Source organism: Ambystoma mexicanum, chromosome 7p, assembly GCF_040938575.1.
Source record: "Ambystoma mexicanum isolate Mex_15411 chromosome 7p, UKY_AmexF1_1, whole genome shotgun sequence".
Taxonomy (NCBI): Eukaryota; Metazoa; Chordata; class Amphibia; order Caudata; family Ambystomatidae; genus Ambystoma; species Ambystoma mexicanum.
Window position 1 is genome coordinate 190034480 of NC_090939.1, and position 19265 is coordinate 190053744.

At 44.8% G+C, this 19265-nt stretch overlaps 1 protein-coding gene across 1 annotated transcript in view; it reads right to left on the reverse strand.

Moving 5' to 3' along the window:
* The window catches only part of FAM3B (FAM3 metabolism regulating signaling molecule B), a 455943-nt gene that overhangs the window by 138254 nt on the left and 298424 nt on the right, over positions 1-19265 (reverse strand). The window contains exon 4 of the mRNA XM_069636046.1: positions 4631-4689. Within this exon, the coding sequence (XP_069492147.1) occupies positions 4631-4689 (59 nt within the window). The remainder of the gene's footprint in view (positions 1-4630; positions 4690-19265) is intronic.

A 19265-nucleotide genomic window follows, 5' to 3' on the forward strand; every position in this document is an offset into this window, starting at 1 on the left:
TCTTCATAAATCGAAGAAAGTGACTCAAAGAAGTTCTTTCTTGGTAAAGGTGTGTACACCTTTTCTGTGATCCTCGATGGCGGCGCCGAAATCTTCAACACAGTCGACATCGAGGGCGTCGACACAGTAGACATCAAGGACTCGCCTGACGTTTTCGGCGTTGAGGACCTGTCATGGTCCAATGAGGAGTCTTTCGGTGCCGATGTCATCAATGACCTCTTCCTCGAGGAAGATTTTTCTCGACTCAAGGGATCCTTTGACCGCTCTCGAGGGGACTTTTCTTTGCCTTCCAGGCCCGAAGGCGCACGGTTTTTTCCTTTTTTCCCCCTCATCTTTTTTCTTGTTGAGTTTTTCGACCTGGGCATGGCTTTCATGAGTTTGAGGGGGTCAAGGCCGCATTCTCAAAAACGTGCATCATTTTTACTCTGAACTTCTCCCACTCAGCTGGAGAGGCCGATTCCTTTGTGCATTTAAACAGTTCTGTGGGGGAACTAGACTATGATGACGGCGACCCATGGTGCCTTTTCCTCGACCTTCGTGAAGATGACAAGCGGTGAGAACCACTGCGTGATCTCTTTTTACGACGAGGAAAAAAAATTCTTGACTTGTCTGAAGACACTTTTTGATGGGGTCAAAGGGGATTTTGACCTACCTGTGGCTGATTTTCATCTTTGCTCTTTCAGGGCTTTCGCCGTCATCGATAGGCCGGCCTTACATTCGAAAGTAGCGCGAGAGGAACCGAGGCACCACAGACACACCCGATGGGGGTCTCTAAGGGAAATCTTTGCCCCACAATCTTGGCACTTCTTAAACCCCGATCTCGGAGTCGGAGACGCTGATGAGGATGCCATTTTCAACAATATACTCGAAGATTCTCGATAGGGAACCAAAGCGTACAGTATCCGAAGCAAATTCGTGGAAAAAACGGAACTGAAGCGAACGGTCGCTGTGCGCGCTTTATACCATCGATGGCGTTGACATCAAGACAGAGGCCTCCGAGGGACATCGAGTCGACCGACATCGACGCGCAGCACCCTCTGCTGGAAAACATTTCCAAAGCAGCTGAAGCTGGATATGGAAATATAAGATGAGGAATACGTGAGAGGACACAATCCATTCGAAGAGGAGTGTCAAAGGAGAAGCCAGTCTGTGTGCATGCCCAGTCCCCAATGCACAGACATCCTTACTCAATTTAAGAGGTGTATTTGTTGAAGTGCACTGTATTATCGGATTCCACTACATTTGCAGAAGCAATGATAAAGGGCAAGTTGTCTCAGCATGTTAAATGCTCCGTTTTATTCTTCAAATAAACATTTAATTCAATATTTTCCTAAATGTGGCCATTAAACACTCCAAACCAGTCTATGAAATTGCTATGCATAATTTGTGTAAAATGTAATTCATGTGTGTGCATCAAAGTAAGAACGTTTGAAACTTGATAATTTGAAGGAAAACCAGCAGATCCCAGGAGGAAAACATTTCTGCGCTTAACAGAACATTACATACATAACATAAGCAGCGCACAGCTTGACCCAACTCATCTGGAGAGAATACTAACAACCATTCCTGGCTGTTCTCTTGCCCAAGGACTCAAACTGGAGGGAGAATTAAAGAACCCCAAGCCCAGCTTAGCGACGTCAGTCCCTGGAGCTGTCAGCGGGCCCAAGCAAGGCCTATCGAAGGCAGGGAGGAAAACATGCAGCAGCAGCTCACCTGCGACATAGAAGCACGATGGTAGCTAGCAGACAACTGTCCTACTCATGATGAGGGCTGGGAGGTAAACATGGCGCAGCAGCTGGGCCTGGGATACAGAAGCATGATGGTAGCTAGCAGACAATTATCCTACACATGAGGGCATGGTCTGGGCTTTTTCTCATCCTGCAAAGGTTGCTTACAGCATGTAGGCACACGGCGGGAAAATACAGCAGCCCTGCAAAATACAGAACGATAGGCCATGCTACTGCAGGGATCAGTTCGCCCATCCTCATGTTGTGTTATGCATGGATTCTAAAGTTCCCATTGTGGATCCCACAGTAGCATATCTCTAAGAGCCTGAGGCTGGTTTTATCACTAACATGGGAAATCATAAATGCACACCAGATGCAGGTCCAGTGGTCGCTCGCCCTAGCAAAATCAGTCACTCCCAGGAACATTTAATGCATGTAGCACAAACCGCAAAGACATTTCGGAGGAGCACTGCTGCGTCTGGCCTCCCCCGGCTATCATTAGATTCAACCGGACTCTTTGCTGTGCGCCACCAGAATGCACGCACTGTGCCTTTCTCACTGACATGTGCACTGTGGGAGGGGCAATGCATATTCACAATAATGTATATTTCTGCACAGAGGTCTCCGCTCAGCATGCTGAGCTCTGGCACCCTTGCTTTACCCCACCAGGATCTGATACAGAAACGACAGAGGAACAGAGGGGTGAGGTAGTGGTTGGCTCAGCTCGAGTTTGTCTTGCTTCTAACAAAGGCCTTTGCGACATATTTTAGTCTCGAGCCTGCATTGGTGTGCCCAGCTCTACGGTTCCATGTAATAATGTCCCCTCAAAAATATCGCCATGCAAAGATATCGCCGAAAAATGGCCGTTTTTGTGGGGACATTATTGCATGGAACATGCAGGGGACACCCCCGCAACCCTCAAAACCCTTTTTTTTCCTGCCCCTGTCCCTTTATATACGGTCACCCATATAATATCGCCACAACCTTTTCCCGGCGATATTATGTATGGCAACCATATATATGGGGATAATATTACCTGATACCAGCTCTACTAGTCAATTCATCGACTCCTTTAGCAAATTTCATCCGTATACAGCAAGTTTACATTTCTTTCTAAAACCTTTTGCATGAAGGTTAACGGTGCAGATTCATGATACCAGATTATCCAATGAGCCAATCATATTCATGTATTCTGATATTGCAGCATCTTTTATTCCCTTCCCCCTGAGTTGGAGAGCCTGTGTCTGTGATGTCAGAGTGAGTGATGGAATGCATGCATATTACGGAGGTTTCCTTCCAAGAGGTTCCAGGACCTACCTGGGTGGTGGGGACCGGTGGGTCTTCTCTTTCCCCTTCACTTGTTACCTGTATACCCAAGACCTAATAAATGAACCCAATTCTACCCATGTGATTCACAGACTTTATTACAAATATGAACTGGGCTCGCAAAAACCGGACTGTACATCTCTCTACATTTTTGGAGGTTGTGTTTTTTTTATTTTTTAAAAGCGGAATGGATTTTCACCAAACCAAGTGATGTTTCTAAGTTTACCCAGACTCCAACTTCTCATCCAATATTGTGTAAAAGTATCAAACAATTGCAGCAAAAGTTCCCAGTGGAAGTTTGGACGTGACTTGTTTGGGACCTGTACCCCCACCCCCCCTCAACTTTGCAGACCATGGGAGAACCTTTGCAATACTTTCCCCAAAAACTTGGGTTTTCCTTTGGTCATTTGTGTGCAGTTTAGTGCGTAGACCCCACTCCCACAGCAGCTTGAGCTGCCGGTCATGATTCAGAGATATTTAGAAACAACTATAAAATAATTGTGAATATGTGAATATTGAATTGTTGAATTGTGATAAAGATATGTGCTTAACGTTTTGTAACTAAACTAACTGCACAATAAAAACTAAAACAAATATTTGCATTGCAGAAAAAATTATTAACATACTGCATTCAATAATATTTCATAATATAAAAGGGTAAAATAGATGTTTGGGAGGAAAGCAAAGCATACTAAGGCAGAAGTAAAAGTCCTCCTGGCAAGCCATTAGATGAGGTTTCTGGACCAAATCCCATTTTCTTTTAAAACTATGAATAATATACCACCAGGGTAGTACTTGTGAATATGCACCTATGCCCTTTCTATTTGGCAAAGATGTAGAGCCATCGCATTAAGGTTAAGGAGAATCCGAAGTGAAGCCTATACTATCCTGGTGAGGTGGAAAGTGCAAGGGTGGAAAAAGCTGCTATCGCAGGCGTGTGATAATGAAAGCAGCAGCTGCGGGATCGCCATCGGCCTCCTAAGGCAGATAAAGAATGGACCGTGTTGAAGAACACAAGTCAAGGGGGTGGCCTTCATTTATTCAACATGCCTTGGGCGCCCTGAGACCCAATGATACAGTCTGATAGACTTAGTTTGCGAATCCCTTTGCTATAAATGAATTGGATGGATCTGTCAGAGCCATATCTGCGTTACTCTCGCCTTTAGTGAATTTATACAAACCTCCCTACAAACAAAGATGATCAAATAATGTCATAAGTAACAAAATCGCTGCCTGTCAAAAAAATGGCTTGCGAATAAAATCGAAAGGTTGGCAAACAGACTCAAATTAGATTGGTCGCTGAAGTGCCCCCACTGCGATTTCACTCACAGAGGTCATGATTTGATAACTATGCGACCATTAGTTCTTGATTTATAGCGCTGTTTATTTCAATATAGTTCAGTGTTACAAAATTGTACTTTATTTTGGAATTCAAACCATAAAAAATACCATCCCCACTATTCAGGCAAGCATTGTTGTTTTGAGTGTGGCGACAGAAATGTGGGTCGCTTTTAAGTTGATCATAATATTTTTCTGCTGCATGTCAAAGTCCTCAAAACAACGTGTAACTAACTTACAATTAACAATGGCGATGTTTATTCCTCTTCCAACATTATTCTTCTTTTCTCCCATCATTCTGAAATTGGAATAAAAATTAATATTTTTAGACAATCCAACAACAATGTTTCAGTAAGGATGAGTATTTCTGCGGGGCATTTGCGTTATGTCTTCTTAAACAAATACAGTACAATTCACCCTTGCCTTAAAGCATATTCAGTGGTTTCATCCCTAAAAATGTGAAAGTGGTAAGAGGAGTAGGAGTATGCAGGATTGAGAAAATGGGGGCAAGGGGTTGGATATGGGCAAAGCAGGCGAGTGGTGGGCCCCATAAAAGAAAATCTAATTGCAGGGATGAAAGTTACTATTTTCACTTTTTTCAGGCTGAAACCCTATATAACTGCATTTGAGCATGTAAAGTGTGTTTGCCACAAATTGCGTCAGCAACCATTGCAATTTGCACACGCAAGGGGCCCCAAACACCATATTCACCATCAGCAAGTTCCCCCTGATGTAAATGTATCTGATTCACTGAAAAAAGAAATCACAATGCGGTAATCTGTGGAAGTCAAACTTAACATGGGAAAGTGGAAAGTGAAAAGTGAATATATTGAACAGTAAACATTACCCAGTAATCATCTTTCTGTGGCTTGTAGCTTCTTAGAATCACCTTTAACGCATAGGGCACCATCTAGTGGGTGGGTTGGGTATTACATCGTTTCTTTAGAATAAAAAAGGGTCAACGACATGGACGCTCCTGTCACACTATCCCTTTTCCTACATGTGCAGACACCCATGATCCTTCATGCATCAAGGACCTCAGATTGATGCCTCTCCCCCATCGATTGACCGCATGTTAGCAGAGTCCAAAACAAATTAGACTCACTCCTTTTGATCCCACTATTCACCCCCCACCCCCCAAGTCTAGAGGCTGGGTGGTCACATGTGATTCTAAGCAGATACAAGCCACAGAAAAACTACTACTGGCAAAGTAATGTTTGCCTTCTGAGCCTTTTTAATCTGCTTATATTCACGTGCTTTGCATAGACTAGCTTGCTGTACCTGGAGCTGGTGCCGGGTGAGCTGGAGGAACAATTAAAAGCAGATATTTTAATACTGTCTGAACCACTTGAGAATCGATCCTTGCCTGCCTATGTGCCCAATAATCAAGGCTCAAAATTGGTACTCAACAGCCATTGGCTAGTGAAAATTGACTCTTGGTGAGTAAGCAACAGCGAGTTGTGTTTATGTTTAAATTTAAGGTGGCTAGTGACTTTTTATAGTTGGCTAGTAACTAGCAACTTTTGTACCCCTACAATAATGTTTTCTGAATTGAGCTGCATGTTGCAGCCTCGTAAATAGCGTCTAATGGTACGTTTCCAATGACGTCTGGCGTTGCACCAGTACTACATGTCAAGTGAGATTCATGGGGTGAACAGGACACTATTGAGCCAACATACAGCACAGCTGTATACAACGTACAATCCATCTTGCAACCGTGGATTCGGTTACAGGATCACCTTCTCTCCTTGTTGTAAAATATACAAAGAAATGGCTGGTCTTCTGGAGTGCTTTACTTCTGCTAAGGTAGAACATCACTGCTCTTCAAAAAATCAAGTGTGTAGTGCTTTTTCACTCCGACCCTCTGGGTTGGGGGAAAAAGCCTGGTAATTCTATCGATTTACATATTTTAAAATTTATTTAGGAGCAAAACCAATGGATGTGTTCTAAAGACCAGTTTATGCTCGTGAAGAGACAAAGGGTTCATCGACTGAGGCGGGCTGCAGTTAGATTACCCTTCTGATGGAAGAGACAGCAACGAGGAAAACTACTTCGTAAGAAAGCCCCTTTAAAAGGGCTTTCTGCATTGGTTTGAAGGAAGGTCCCATTAATTTCTGATTAACCATATTTAGATTCTAGACTGGCAGTGGGTTTGTTACTGGTAAGTAAACTGTTCTTCTATAAAAAGCTTTTCCTCCTGGCACCTTACACGATGACACTTTGTGTAGTGAGTTGGTGTTTGCTGCTAGTGCAGCAAAGTGTACTTTAAACAAGTTCTAAAGCAAACCTGAGTCAAAGAGAACATGCGGGTACTTAAGAATATCTGCCTGTGAGCAGTCAATTGAATTAATGGGATTCTTTGTGCACCAAATGACAAACTGCTTTTACTTGTCAAAGTAGCAGTGTCTAGTTTTAGGTTTCCTTGCCTCATGCAAAACGTCTATACATAGCAACAAGTGTAATATGACCTCGGAAGCCAGGCAGCCAAGTCCATAGTAGGAGGACGCGGGTGTGTTATCGGCCGGTGCTGGTGTGTTAGCAGGTTGTGAACTGGCTGCAACTTTAATGACTGGTGGGCACATTGACATTCGTTGGAGACGAGGAAACCATAGCCGTCTTGTGCATGTGGGTGCAATGAGAACCCAGGTTCAGTGTTCGTGTTCCCGAAGGCGTTTGTGAACCACTTGTTAAAGTAATGAGTCGGCGTAGAATGGGGACATGTTATGCAAATAAGCTTGACCAGTCATCCATAGGGCGTTGCCAAGAGACCCCTGTTGTGCGTACTTAATGGCTAAGGCCGAGCATTTTGCAATGTTGAACACACTATGAAAATCTGTTGGAGAATATTTATATGGAATTTCCATTCTTATTTTTGGACCAAGTCCCTGCACAAGAAGTAATCTGCTGGACAATGTGTCACTGCTGTCATCACATGTTGAGCCTGAATTTATATGGTTTCTTTTTTTTTATTGGTTATATGACTAAACAAATAACCTTTAACCTACACAAATAAAAAGTAGACATAATTCCTAAAAAAACAAGCATTAAAACAAAGTTGCTTAGCAATACATATACAATTAAATCCATTCATAATACTTATAATGTATACTATAAAAAAAGTAAAAAAAGATAAATATGTTTCTGATTACGCACCACTGCCAAATCTGCTGTGGGGGAAGAAAGCTTTTGAATGTGGTGAACCCTGTTTTTTTTATGTAAAACATGGCTGTAGTGTTGACTGTGTTGATAGTCGCATTCTTGCTGTTTGGAAGAAGCGCTTGGATTGTCAACAAGGCCATCTTGATTGCGAGCCGCTCCAGCATACTTCTGTGCTGCCTTGTCCATTCGCTCTGTGCTTCGAGCTCTTGACAATGCACCCCACAATCAGCTTGTAATGAGACCTTGCACTGGTGAGTTGATAAAAGCTCTGACCTTTAACAGTTTTGTTTCTGTCCATCACTGTAGCCTATTTACACTGTTTGACACCCCACTATTAGATCATCCCATATGCCAGATGCCTGCGACCATTGGCTCGTGGGCCATTGTTGTAGTGGGTGCATGTTGAGCCATGCAAAAGGAATGAATACGCAAGGAACCATCATCCCTAGGAGACCATTATCAGGAAACCGGCTTTCTAACAAAGCTTGGGCTAATAAAGCTTGTGCTCCTTCATGGGAGGGATAGGCCATTGGTTTTCTGATTGTTTTCGTAGCATAGAGCTGCACGCCCTCCCCCCCCTCATCAGCCAGATGTGTAGATGAAGCTACACTGGTTATTTTGGCAGTGCAGATGTGCTGCACTACTTAGTACCTTTGTGTACTCAAGAGGTGCTGATGCAATTCCAAAAGAAAGCACCCAGGACTGGTAAAAACTGTGCATCAACTTTGAAGCATAAATACTTTTGGCGACGTGCAAACAATGAAATATGAACATATGCATCTTTCATATCCAACATGGTCATGAAATCCCATTTTTAGGAGTAGAATTACTCACTGGAGTGTAGTCATTCTGAACTTTGCTAGCTTCAAAATGTTGTCTGCTTGATACATGTCTCGGACTAGTCTTTTTGTTTTGGTTCAACTGTACCCTTCCCAAATAACTGCTAGAACCTTCTTTTGCAGGAAGAAAAGGTGTTCCTGTGTCACTCTTCTGGTTCTCAGTGTTGAGGCTGCAGTTATCCTTACAGCTAAATACTGTCTCCTTAATTCACTGTGCTACTACATACCTGTTAGTTGTAACCCCAAGGTGCGGGTGAATGATGGTAATATTTCCTTCACAGGGGAAGCATTGGAGGGGACATGCACCAGGGCATCCCTGCTTGGAGGTAGAGGACGTCTCCGTAAGGGTAGGTCCTCTAACACATCTTTGACCATGCAGTGCTGAGGAGTATGAGAAAGGCTGTTTGTGTGCTATTACACCTTTTGTATAAGGGGCTGGTTAAATTGGCTGCAAGATTGACTGTAGAACTGTCCTCAAGGTGCACCACTTTGAGGCGGCTCCTCATTCTTGGTATGGTCTACCACTAAGTTAGCCTGGCGTTTCAAGCATATCGTTCTCGTTTTATATATATTTCTCCAAGGCTTTAACCACCTATCCAAAGAGCAAAAAGTCTTGCAGGGGTAATCGGGCAGTCATGCCTAGGTTTCTGGCTTAAAACCTGTGCCCTGCAGCCAAGCATGCTACTTTACTTCTGCGGACCTTGCAATATGACAGCACGCAGTTTCTGCCGCATTGAAAGCCTTTTTAATGACTGCATTAGCAATCTGCCTCCCCTTCTGCAGGACCTTCTGGAAGGCCGGCTGTAACGCATCAGGTATGTCCTTGCTGAAGGTTTCAATGTCATCCCTTTGTGCGCTTTTGTCGCGTGCCATGAACGCTGTCATGTTGGCAATTCAGACACTTCATGCTCCACAAGTGTCGATCCCCCACCGAAGGAATGCATTTTGGATGTTCTGAGTAGGTAGAGGTAGAGATCTGTTTTATTAACCTCATTAGCGGCATACCTGCTTCTTTTAGGATTACCATGATTTAAATGAATTAGAAATGTTCGATGGAGAAAAAAACTAAAGTAATTCAAACGAAAATGACTTTCGGTTTTCACTCCCCGAACATTTCCGATGACCAGTTTCTCCCCATCCCCTTACTTACCTGTGGGCACCACACCTCCTTGTGTGCCTGCTATTGCCTGCATCTCTCTGTGACGCTGGCTCCCTTCACTTTTTTTTTTAGTTTTTCTTTTTTAACTTTATTATACCCCCGATGCCTTTATAATGAACAAGGTTGCAACGAATGGTAAATTTATTCGACATTTTCGGCTGTTGTGTTTTTCATACAGCCCAAATTCAAAAAATTGACCATTCGTTTTTTCGAACAAAATCTGCAGGTACCTTCTTTGCCATACCTTTTTGCCCAAATATTTTCTCCAACAGTCTATGAGAATTGGAGTAATTAGCACTTCATTTACACATGAAACCTACAGCCATTTATAGAACAATAATCTACCAGCAGTAATAACCTCAAAAGGCCCGACAACATCAAGAGTCAATTTGGACCGAACCATGGCAAGGACTGTGAAGAGCACCAGTGATTGCCCCCTTGAGCCTTGCCACTCGGACTATGCTGCTACACAATCCTTTGTCGCCCTCCAATATCTGCATCCATGCCTGACCACCAATCCATCCCTGCCCCGCAGTCTCTTCTTAGTCATGCTTCTTCTCCCTTCCCAGGTTCGTCTCAAGAGTCACCTCCACCTTACAACAGGTGGAACAACCACACCTCTCCTCAAAGTACCTCACTGGCAGCCAGATCCAAAACCATACACATTCTCTCTCCAACCGAACCGCAATCCTTTTCTTAATGTGTTGGTCTGCTCACACCCCCCCCCCTCCATACTGGCCTCAGTCAGTCTTCCAACTTCACAGATCCAATACACCAGCCACGGAGACCGAATCCATACCACTGCCATCCACATATTTGGTTTTGGCGCATTTTGGTGGCCCAAAACCTCCATCATAATGCTGAAAACCGTTACTACAGATAAAAGAGAAAGAGATGGGTTTTCAGAAAACAAAGTATCTGGTTGGAACGCCAACTGGCAAAGCTCTACAGATGCAGAGGAAAATGCACATTTTGCTAGTTTAAATGGTCTTCTCCCATTTAAACCAATGGTTTTGGGTGTTACATGATTTTTGCCAATGGGGATTTAGGTTTCATATCACGTGTTTGCTTCTTCAGCAGTGTGCAGTGATCTGTATTGGTTAGGTTTTCAGCCTCCCCTCTTTGCCACCAGTTGCTCCATTTATGGCAGGAAGAGGTAGAGCTAATTGTTGCACTTACACATACAACATACAGATATCCTCACAACGTATGTATAACTGCAGCTTTTGGTCGTTGACCTATAAAATAGTGTTGATCTCAATGTCATATGTATGTGGTCAGTGGTACTACACCTCAATAAAATACATTTCCCCCTTTGCGCTGCCATTCCTTCCCCTACTTTGTGGGCCCATTCCTCCTCCCCCTTTGCACGACCATTCCTTCCCCTGCCAATTTATTTGCACAGCCGTTCACCCTCTTTGCACAGCCATTCCCTTCCCACCTTTTGCGCAGCGATTCCTCTCCCCCCTTTGCGCAGCCATTCCTCCCATCCCTTTGCTCAGCCATTCCTCCTTTGTGCTGCCATTCCACCCTCCCTGTGTGCTGCCATTCCTTACCCCCCTTTGTGCTGCCATCCCTTCCTTAAATGTTGTATAATGCTCCTGTTGCTGGTCTGGCTTTTATAGATTGGATGTTTGTATTCTCCCTCGTGCTGCCATGTATTCCTTATTCCCCCCCCACAGTGTTTCCCTCCCGGCTAACCTCCTCATCCCCCCCCGCGTTGCCCTTTATTTTCTCCCATGCTGTCATTTCATCTGGCCGGTGCTGTGTTCCTCGTTCCGTCCCTCCTGCTAGGCGTACAATGCAATAAACTTCAAACTGCAAAACTATTGGCATTGCTTATGCTTGTTCTTAGCCTCAATGTACTACACAACGACTACCATCCACCTGGCAGTCCTCAGAACCACATGCCCTACACCCTCTCCATCCCCCTGCAAGTTGTTGAAACATGTACAGCGGATTTCTGGCTGTATAGGCCAAACCTCAAAACAAACGATTGGTTGCCCAAGTAACAGCCAGTGCCTCCTATTCAGCCGCAGGATGACAACATTCTGCATCTCTCAGAACTCATGTGGGGTGAATGCAGTGGGAACGGTCTATCCCTGCTGAACAGGGGACACTACTACCCACAAACCATCCTGTCATCCACAGTCAAATAGGTTTTACATTGAATACCAAAAGTATCCAAACCTAGCGGCTTTGTTGACCTTAAGCTCAGGGGGCCTTCGGCTCACATGGTCCAGTACATGTATGCTCTTTATGTAAATAATGTAGTAACAAAGCAGCACAGTGTTCATCATTGGGGAAATTAAATGGCAATTGGGGTGACACAAAGTGGTGCCAGGCTCAGTTTACATAGCAAAGCTCTTCATCGCATGCTGTACGAAATTATTTTGCAGTGAACAGGTGGGTGCAATCGCTATAGCGCCTCATTAACAACGCTTATTTGTAGCTGTAAATCCATTTGTAGCTGAAAAAAAAACAAATTGATTGCAACCAAGTCATTCAAACTTGACCCCTTTTTTCATCCGAATATGCATGCTCACAGTGCATTCGGCATATCATGGAATTAACTTAGCTCAGTATTGCAACCCAATTGGGACCTCAAACGGTGATCTGTGCTGGGTGCAGTGGTATCAAGAATGACATGCACCAGACCCTGGAGGGACCTCACTCCTGTCACCAATCGTGTGAACCAAATATCACACTACACGCATTCGCCTAGCAGTTTAATTTCACTGTTAAAACATTTTTTACGGGAAAAGAAATCCAAAATCCTGCATCAGTCTCATGCCATGTTCTTTTTCGCATGTGCCGCAAACTCATCATGCAAAAACTGACAACCAGCCTACCACCAACTAACTATTGCATAAAATACTAAAATGTCGAGGCTGTTGCCAAATCAAATGGCACCTGAAGGAAACAGAATGACCCAAAAAAGAAGACATGATTGCGGTAATCCTTATTTAAACGTATTGAATATGTTGAGGACAGATCAAAGATGAGAACCAGCTGGCAAGCCCCACCCTAGGCATCTGATCGCCCAAGATATTGCCATTAAGTTTATGCATGGTGACAAATCAGAGATGATTCCCCCAGCAAAGCTGGCCTGGGACCCTTCACGTGGCATGGGAAAACAGACGATTCCTGACCCTGTCAGTGGGGGTGGTGTTTTACGGGAGGATCACATGGGGGGGTTGGGGGGGTAGCAGGTCAGGAGGAATGGGAAAATCCCCTTTTCATAACTTTACCAGAGACCCTACCCTCTTAATGGCCTACTGTAAGATTGAAACTGTAAAAGGAAATGGTAGCTTGAACATTGTGGACTTCATGTCCCACAATGCCCAAAAAACTGAGATGATGAAGAGGAATGTAAGACCAATGGAGTGCAAGGTGCAGCCTAGTAGTGTTAATGACCCACACCTGTGTGGGATCAAGGTGTATAAAGGAACCCCTCAGGTGCGAGCCTTAAGAAGAAGCAGAAGGTGGAGTAATTGTCGAGACTCCATGTTGCAGTAGCAGAAGTTGAAGGGAAGCCAAGATGCTGGAGCCACTGCTATTTGTGAAGCGGATGCTGGTTTTGTGAGGGTCTCTAGCCTTCATGACCCTGTCTGCAGAGGTTGCGTAGCGGGAAGTGTTATCCCAGAAACATTGCCCATGGTGACCATGTATGCAGAGGTTCAGAGGTTGCGCGGAGGGAAGCGTTCGTCTAAGACGCTTTCCCCAAAAGCAACGTATACTCCGGTGGCAGGCGAGCACCGGAGTGGCTGTGGAGTGAGGAACGTTCCTCTTCCGACGGGCGCGGGCTGCAGGAAGCAGAAAGCTCACTAGTATTGTGTGACCTCAGAATGCGGTGTAATCGCCCTGCTGGCCACTATTGGGAATATTGAATACAAAACTAATGTAAAGAGACTAAAGTGGCAGACTAAAAAATACCAATCTGATACAAAGCGGCTAAAGTGGCAGAATAAAAATCTTGGGAACAAACAAGACGATTATAAATACCAAGATCAAAGTAATTGCCAAAACCTAAAGAAGGCTATATTAAAATAAGGTAACAAAAACCACCATTGCCAAAGACAAGAGAGGGAAAGTAAGAAACAAGCCAATTGTAACCGCTATTGCCAAAGAGAGACGGAGACATTAGCTGATAAGAGACCCAAACAAGCATTGCAAAAGACAAAGAAGAGCGAGTGTGATAAAAAGCGATTATCAGGAGTTGGTTGTTGTAAGAGTGGGAAAACAAGAGTGGCAGACTAGCTGCCCTCCTGACAGAAAGCATTCAGGAGGAGAGGAACATAATCGGCACTGCAAGTGGGAATCAAAAGGGTCGAACAAACAGTACCACTGTCTTATATGTTTTCCCAGGACACTTAGCTCATACTGAAGTTGTTGATACTGATAGTTGAAAGTCAAAATACTTTGTTGTGGTAGAAGAGCAGCCCTCCTGGCAGAATGTATTCAGGAGAAGAGCATAACCTGCATTGCATGTGGCCTAAACAGCACCAATGTGTCTCATGTGTTTCCAGAAGAAGTATTCATTGCTAGGTTGCTGGAAGTGAACTTTACCACAGAGGTACTTGTAGTGTAGCAGAATTAGAAGCTTACATCCTGGCAGGTGAGTACACCAGGGCAAGGGACTTTGTAAGTGATAGACCTGGCAGGTGAGTGAACCAATTAGAAGTTGAAGTACTGAGTTGTGGTTAAAAGATTATGAAGAAGAAGGGGCAAGGGCCACTATATCGTTTTGTGAACTCATCCTGATAAAACATTTCTCTTGCTAAAAAAGTGAACGGTGGAACTGTTGAACTCTTTGCAAAAAGTGGAGAGACAAAGAGTTGTAATTTATTTTGAACTGCTGGAAAGTTCAAGTGAGAGACTTTTAGAGCAAGAAGAACCTCATCACCAGATCTTTGTTGCAGAATGGAACTTTCCTAATTACGAACTGCTGCTACACATTCCTGCTTTGAATCCGGGCCACGGAACATTACCAAGGTTACAAGTAGAAACGGTTATCAAGTTTATTTTGGACATAACTTGTTATATTTGAATTGCAATATATTTTTTTCATATGGTTGTATGGATAAAAGTCTGAGAGACAGATTCCTTTATTTGGAAAAGCCAGGGAAATCCTCTTCAGAGTAGGGATAGTGAGGTGTTTATCAAACCCTTTTAGGTTTATAAAATGACATTGCATGAAAAACGTTTACAAAGTAGTCTGCCTCTCATTTCTGACCCCTCACAAAGGCTACACACAAATCCCAAGTGACCCATCCTGCTTGTGCACCAGCACCACTTGATAGCCACTGGGGAAGACAAACAGCTTCTTCACCAAGATGACTTTGTCCATAAAACCTTCCCGCAGCACCTTGTCCATCTCACACTGGAGTCTTTTCCGAGCAACAAAAGGCTCCTTACTGTGTTTTTATTGAGAATGAGAATTGTCAAGGGGATTCTTTGGTTACCTTCACTCCCACAGCCAGAGCCTTCATACCACCAACAGGCAAGAATTACTTTCACTCATGCAACCAACACCACATATATCCTTCTTGATCACATATAGGTTGCATATGGACTCTGCCCAGCAGTTACATACACTCATAATAGTAAGCCTCTGCGTGTAACGATACGCATGCGGATTGATATGCGTTGGTTCCAACTTATCCCCATTCTTACACAATAAGACACACTAGTATGGCTACCCCAAGACCAACTACTTCTTCACTTTGCCATTGCACACCAGCACATTCCCAAAGCCTTGCTTTTATCCTGTAAATGTAAAAAGCGCCTAATCTTCGTTACCCCTCCCCCCAATCTCAAGGATCACTAACCTGACCCATCCACCATGTGCCCGAACAGCATCTGCACGCAAAACCACCATTTACATGACATCTCCCACATTCACCCGGACATGACATACCCTCCGTAGCATCCGTGATATGCTCGGCCACACACATCTGTTACCTGTCATTTCACCAATCCTCCTGCCCCTTATTCACTTTGGTTCCCATTACCTTACTGTAATCCTATACTGCCTACACCTCATCCACACTTACATCATTCAATGTTATCAACGATGCAACACACTTGCAGAACATTTGAATTGAAAGGGCCATGCCATAGGCATCATCCAGCAATGGGTCCCCGGCCGTTCATAATCCCTTCAAAATCTTTGATCTGGCCGTCTTGATCGCAAGCTGGTCCGTGATCTCCTCATATTGAACTCCAATTTAAACTACATGTGGCAATTAATGCTGCATGTAGGGCAGCCGCATCTAAAGTCTTCCTGGACACGTTTACATGCGAAAAAAGAACTGGTAGAATTTCAGTTCAACCGTCTTATTTTAATTTGGCAAATTAAGTCATCTATTCCCCAAAGAGTCATTGTCACCTTTGGCCAGTCTTCCTCTTACAAATGACTTAAGCAATTTGTTCCAAACATTGCAGAGGGGCTCCCTCCTTACGCTAATTTGTGCCCCTTCCCTCAAAGATAGCCCTCAAGTAAACTTGGAACAGGTCACAGAACTAGTCCCAGTGAATAGCATGCTCACCTGGTGCTAGTAAGAAATACTGTGGTGGAGTTATGTTCTGCATCAGGAAAGGGCTGAGGCACACACTGCACACCTCACCAACAGCAGCGTAGCCGCTCTTAGGTCTTGGGAACCCCGAAAAAGGTCTCAGCCATGCTCATCCTTGAGGCAGGGACCTATGGTTATCTCTCTTGCTGCTGGAGGACATCATTCCCTTCAACACAGTCCACATCCATTGAGGAAAATCTACTTATATGTTTAATTAAAGAACAAGGATGTAATTCCGAACAGAATGACTTGCATACTAAGCAATCACCAAGTGTGATTGCAACAAAATATCTTTTGATTGAGTGAGCTAGGTGGACCAGGTGATGAAGGGGCGAGAGTGGAACGCATAACCGAGACAGGGACTGGAGAAGAGAACAGAAATGTCTAACAGTAATAGCCTGGGGCCAGTATTTACACAATTTACATAGAGTGGTACTGGGGGTAAAAAGCAAGAGGTGAGTTGGATGGTTGGTATGGATAGAAGGTGGTGGGGTTGGGGGCCCGTTCCACAGTCAGCTGATCCATACTGAACTGCGTTCCAAGTGTTCCATCACTGACATGGCTTTGATGGCTGAGGGGGGAGCCTTTTAGTGAAGTGGGGAAATGAGGAAAAGAGGGGGGACGGACAGTGGACACAAGATTGACAGTTTGTAGAGAGGAGGAGAGGGGCGAAGAGTCTGAGGGGGAATGCAGGGGGATACACTCAGCAGGGTAGGGAAGGGGTAAGGTCACGGATGGCTTTATAGACAAGTAGCAGGAATGCTAAGAGAAGAACAAGTTACTTCTTACCTTGTAACGTTCTTTCGATGGGATGTTCCTCCGATGTATTCCTTATCTTAGATATCCCCTTCCAGCTCTGCTGGCCTCGGAACATTTTTCTCTAGAGGGCGCTGCGCGTCGACGTCCGCCGAGTCGATGTCCCTCGACAGCCGCCGTATCGACGTCATCCTGCCTATAAAGGTCGCGCGCAGCGTCCGTTGCTCAGTTCCGTTTTGTAGCCCACAGCATTTCTGTCTGGACTAGACTAATCACCCTGAAGGAGCGTAAGCTGCAACAACAAGGGAAGTAGAAATGCGGGGATGGATGGGAGGGTCGATAAGGAATACGTCGGAGGAACATCCCATCGAAAGAACGTTACAAGGTAAGAAGTAACTTGTTCTTCAAAGGGATTGTGTCCTCCGACGTATTCCTTATCTTAGATAGGCTCCCATAGCAGTATTCTATTATTGGAGGTGGGAGTACTGACTTCATGCTGCCTTCTATTGATGAATAGAGTGCAATACAGCCCTTCCAAACCTAGTCTCTTGACTGGAGGAGGAATTCAAGTTGTAAAATCGTGTAAAGGTATGGACGGACGACCATGTTGCAGCCGCACAAATATCTTTAACCGGCACTCCTCTTTTGAGGGCCGATGAAGCTGCAATACCTCTGGTCGAATGAGCCCTAAGGTTTTGAGGGGGCTCTTTTCCTGCCAGTTTATAACATTCCAAAATGGCTAGAATGATCCATCTGGAAATGGTCTGCTTAGTTATTGGTAACCCCAGCTTGTGACCTGTGTAGCCTACAAACAACTGATCTGCTCGTCTTATCCTGGCCAGTCTACTGATGTAAAACCTTAAAGCCCTTCTAGGGTCCAGCCTGTTTAACCTCTCTTCCTCTTTTCCCGGATGAGGAGGAGGATAGAAAGATGGCAGGGTAATCTTCTGAGTGATATGGAATTCAGAAACCACCTTTGGGAGGAAATTAGGCTTCACTTGCAGGACAACTTTGTCTTTGTGAAAGATTGTATGAGGGGGTTTACAAGAAAGAGCTTGTAACTCGCTCACCCTTCTAGCAGATGTAAGTGCTATTAATAAAACAGTCTTAAGGGTAAGAAATCTTAACGAACAAGAATGGAGTGGTTCGAAAGGTGTCCCCATCATGAAAGTTAGGACTAAGTTTAAATCCCATAGGGGAACCTGGAATGGTCTTGGGGGATAAAGGTTGGTTAACCCCTTTAGAAACTGTATTACCAAGGGTAACTTGAAATAGGATGGTTCTTCAGCAGTGCGCTTAAAAATGGATAGCGCTGCGAGATAGCCCTTAATGGTGCCAACTTGAAGGCCTGAATTCGCCAAATAGAGTAGGAAGAACAAAACCATTGGTGTACCACATGAAAAGGGGTCGATATTCCTTTCTCTACACCAGCTGCAAAATCTGTTCCAACGGCAGCGGTATAAAGACTTTGTTGCTGGCCTCCTTGCCGAAAGCAACACCTCCATAACATATCAGGGAGGTCCCAATCCTTGTACCTCAGCCTTTCAGAAGCCAAGCGTGAAGGTTGAGGGTTTTGATGTCTGGATGGAGAACCTGACCTCCCTTCTGTGAGAGTAGGTTCTCTCTGAGTGGAAGTCGAATTGGAGGGCAGATGGACAAGTCTAGAAGGTCCGGGTACCACGTTCTCCTGGCCCAATCCGGGGCAATTAGGATCATGGTTTTCCGGAATCTTCTCAACCTCCTGATCATTTGAGGAATGACAGGGACCGGTGGGAACGCGTACAGAACTCCCAGTCCACTATGAACGCGTCTCCCAGAGCTCCTCTCGGGGGAAATTCCCTTGAGCAGAACAGATCGCACTTCCTGTTGACGCTGGTGGCGAACAGATCCACCTGAGGGGTTCCCGAAAGGGCGAAGATCTCTTGAAGGACTTCCTGAGCTAGTACCCACTCGTGGGAGACTGTGCTCTGCCTGCTCAGAGTGTCCGCTGTCAAGTTCTTCTCTCCGGCTAGGTGAACTGCCGATAGAGAGATTCCTTCTTGGATTGTCCAAAACCAGAGCTGCATCGCCTCTCTGCACAGGGGTAGTGATCCTACGCCTCCTCTTTTGTTGAGGTAATGCATGGCCACTATGTTGTCCATCATTATCAGGACATTCTTCCCTTGTACAGTTGGCAGGAACGCCTTCAGCGCAAGTCTGATGGCCCTCACCTCTAACAGGTTGATATGTAGTCTGGACTCCGATGGAGACCAACGACCGCTGATGGTCAAGTCGTTGGCGTGGGCTCCCCACCGCGTGAGTGAGGCATCCGTGACTACTGTTATCTCCGGCCAAGGTTGCCAAAACTGTTCTCCTTTCAGAATGTTCTCCTGACAGGCCCACC